The sequence below is a fragment of the Babylonia areolata genome, chromosome 10 (assembly GCF_041734735.1).
Source record: "Babylonia areolata isolate BAREFJ2019XMU chromosome 10, ASM4173473v1, whole genome shotgun sequence".
NCBI lineage: Eukaryota > Metazoa > Mollusca > Gastropoda > Neogastropoda > Buccinidae > Babylonia > Babylonia areolata.
Window position 1 is genome coordinate 1,639,174 of NC_134885.1, and position 2,500 is coordinate 1,641,673.

A 2,500-nucleotide genomic window follows, 5' to 3' on the forward strand; every position below is an offset into this window, starting at 1 on the left:
TATGTCTCTCTCTGTCTCTCTCTCTCTCTCTCTCTCAAAACTGTTTTCCCACAGACGGGGGAGCAGTCTGTTTGTTCTGTCCCATGACAGGCTTTCTCATTTTTGGTTTTGTTTGAAATGTTCGTTTTGTTTAGTTTTCTTTCACTTTTAACTGATTAGGGTGTTTTAACTGCAGAGAGGCAGTTTGCGCTGTAATCTAAGAACAGTGTGACACATTTATAGAACGGAACAATGGAACACTCATACTGAAGGTTATAATTAGTCAGTGTCAGGAAAACGGGGAAATAACGATGTCTGTGTCTTTCGTACACACTTCATCTTTGAAAAAACACAGTTTTATTTTCATCTTCTTTTTATTTTTGGGCGGAGGCAGAGGGGGTTTGCACACGTACAACCCTTTCTCCATCACCTCCCCCCCCCTCCCTTTCTTTTTCCTTCATTCTCTGTCTGTCTGTCTTTTTGTCTATCTGTCTGTCAGCATCTCTCTCTCTCTCTCTCTCTCTCTCTCTCTCTCTCTCTCTCTCTCTCTCTCTCTCTCTCTTTCTCCTCCCTCCTTCACGAAATTAATAAACTTATAAAATGGCATGCACTTAATCGGGTCCAGATTGGCACCGTAGGCTGCTAGCTTGTGAACTTGTTGAACTGATGACGTAACAATTGGATGGGGAATATGAGAAAAGTTTACAGAAGCTGCACGGACTTTTCATCAGAGCTCGTGTGTGTGTGTGTGTGTGTGTGTGTGTGTGTGTGTGTGTGTGTGTGTTTAATGCTTTGTATCGATTGTATTGTTCCAGACAGCAGCAGAAGGCGTGGAGAAGAAAGACAAGATGGCTCTGTGCATTTTGTTCCTGAAGAGACGGGTGCATTACCTCCCTGTCCTGACCGCCATCTTTATCATCGCCTCCCTTTTCATCGCGTGAGTTTTGTTTTTTCACGCCATAGTTTTGGTTGGTTGGTTGGCTTGTTGGCTGACTGGACATACTGGCTGTACATACCATGAACCACATTGTGGGTTTAATTCGTAAAATGTGAAGATGAAGGTAAATTCTAGAGGGAAACATGGAACTTTGATTCGATTTGGGTTGATTTGATTTGATTTGGGTTGATTAGAATTGATTTGATTTGATGTTCTCAGATACGGGGTGTCAGTCAGCCATGGACATGTGGAGCCAGATTTCCCCTACATCAGGTGAGACACACACACACACACACACACACACACACACACACACACACAACACACACACACACACACATACAGAGATTCTCTGCCTCTGTCTCTCTCTATCTCTCTGTCTCTCTCTCTGTCTCTCTCTCTCTCTCTGTGTGTCCTTTGTCAGTCTGTCTCTGTATCTCTGTCTCTTTCACTGTCTGTCTGTCTGTCTCTCTCTCTGCACTTATCTCAATATCCTGGAAAAAAAAATTTTTAATTGTTCGTTTGTTCGTTCGTTCTCTCTCTCACTACTCGCACACTTACTCACAAACGTCGTTATTTACACATTTATTTAATCGTTCATTCATTCATTCATTCATTCACTTACGGATTATCTTGGGGGCGGGGTGGTGATGGAGGATAGAGAGAGAAGGCGCCTGGGGTTTGCTTACCCGGACAGCGGATATGTCAAAACAACGACACACACACACACACACACATACACACACACACACACACACACACATACACACACACACACACACACACACACACACACACACACACACACACACACACACACACAGAGACCAGTCATGTTAAATAAAGACAGTTATGTGGAATATACACACAGGTCCCGTGTTGTGCTCAATAAACCGGAACTGTTAACGAGAGGTCTGACGCAACACGCAACACGCAACACCCCTATTTCACTGACCTTCACCCCAGTTTCACCACATCAAGAGCCCCTTCTATGTGCAGAGATAAGACTTTAGGGGCGAGATGACATGACAGATTCCAGAGGCAGAAATGTCGGAAGGGTGTGAGTGGAGGAAGGAAAGAGGGCGGGTGGTGGTGGTGGTGGTCACTGTTCAGGAACTGTGTTTTCTGTACGTCGGTAAAAAGACGGAAGTGGAAAAGACTCGCCGAAATCTCGTCTGTCGCGTGCTCGTTTTTATTTCCTGTTGTGTGTGGAACAGACAAGGCTGAGGCTGTTGTCTGCGCGCGTTGTCTGTGGTCTGGGTGTCTGTTTTGAAGGTCTGTGCATGCACGATCTGTGCGTGGGATGTGTGGTACAGAGCGCCGCTTGTCTGGGTGTGGACTGCAGTGTTTTGTTTCCTGCTGTGGAAAGAATGGACAGTGGTGATTGTCTTTCTTTCTTTCTTTACTTTCTGTTCTTTCTTTTTTCTCTGATTTGAGGATACTGTTATGAGGAGGAGGCAAAAAACAATGTGGTACTTTACTTTAACTTCGAATAAACGGGAGGAAAACGGGAAAAGGAAGAACAAAAAATATACAAAAGACGGCTGAAAAAAGTACAGAATGACAGAAAGAAAGAAAGGAAAA

General features: G+C 44.2%; 1 protein-coding gene across 5 annotated transcripts in view; it reads left to right on the forward strand.

Moving 5' to 3' along the window:
• LOC143286696 (DNA damage-regulated autophagy modulator protein 1-like) overlaps positions 1–2,500 on the forward strand; it is a 41,219-nt gene that overhangs the window by 18,868 nt on the left and 19,851 nt on the right. For all 5 annotated transcript variants that reach the window (XR_013055845.1, XR_013055846.1, XR_013055844.1 and 2 more), the window contains exons 2-3: positions 795–916; positions 1,136–1,189. Coding sequence is in view for 1 of the 5 variants with exons in the window: in XM_076594364.1 (XP_076450479.1) it covers positions 795–916; positions 1,136–1,189 (176 nt within the window). In the remaining 4 variants the exon portion in view is untranslated. The remainder of the gene's footprint in view (positions 1–794; positions 917–1,135; positions 1,190–2,500) is intronic.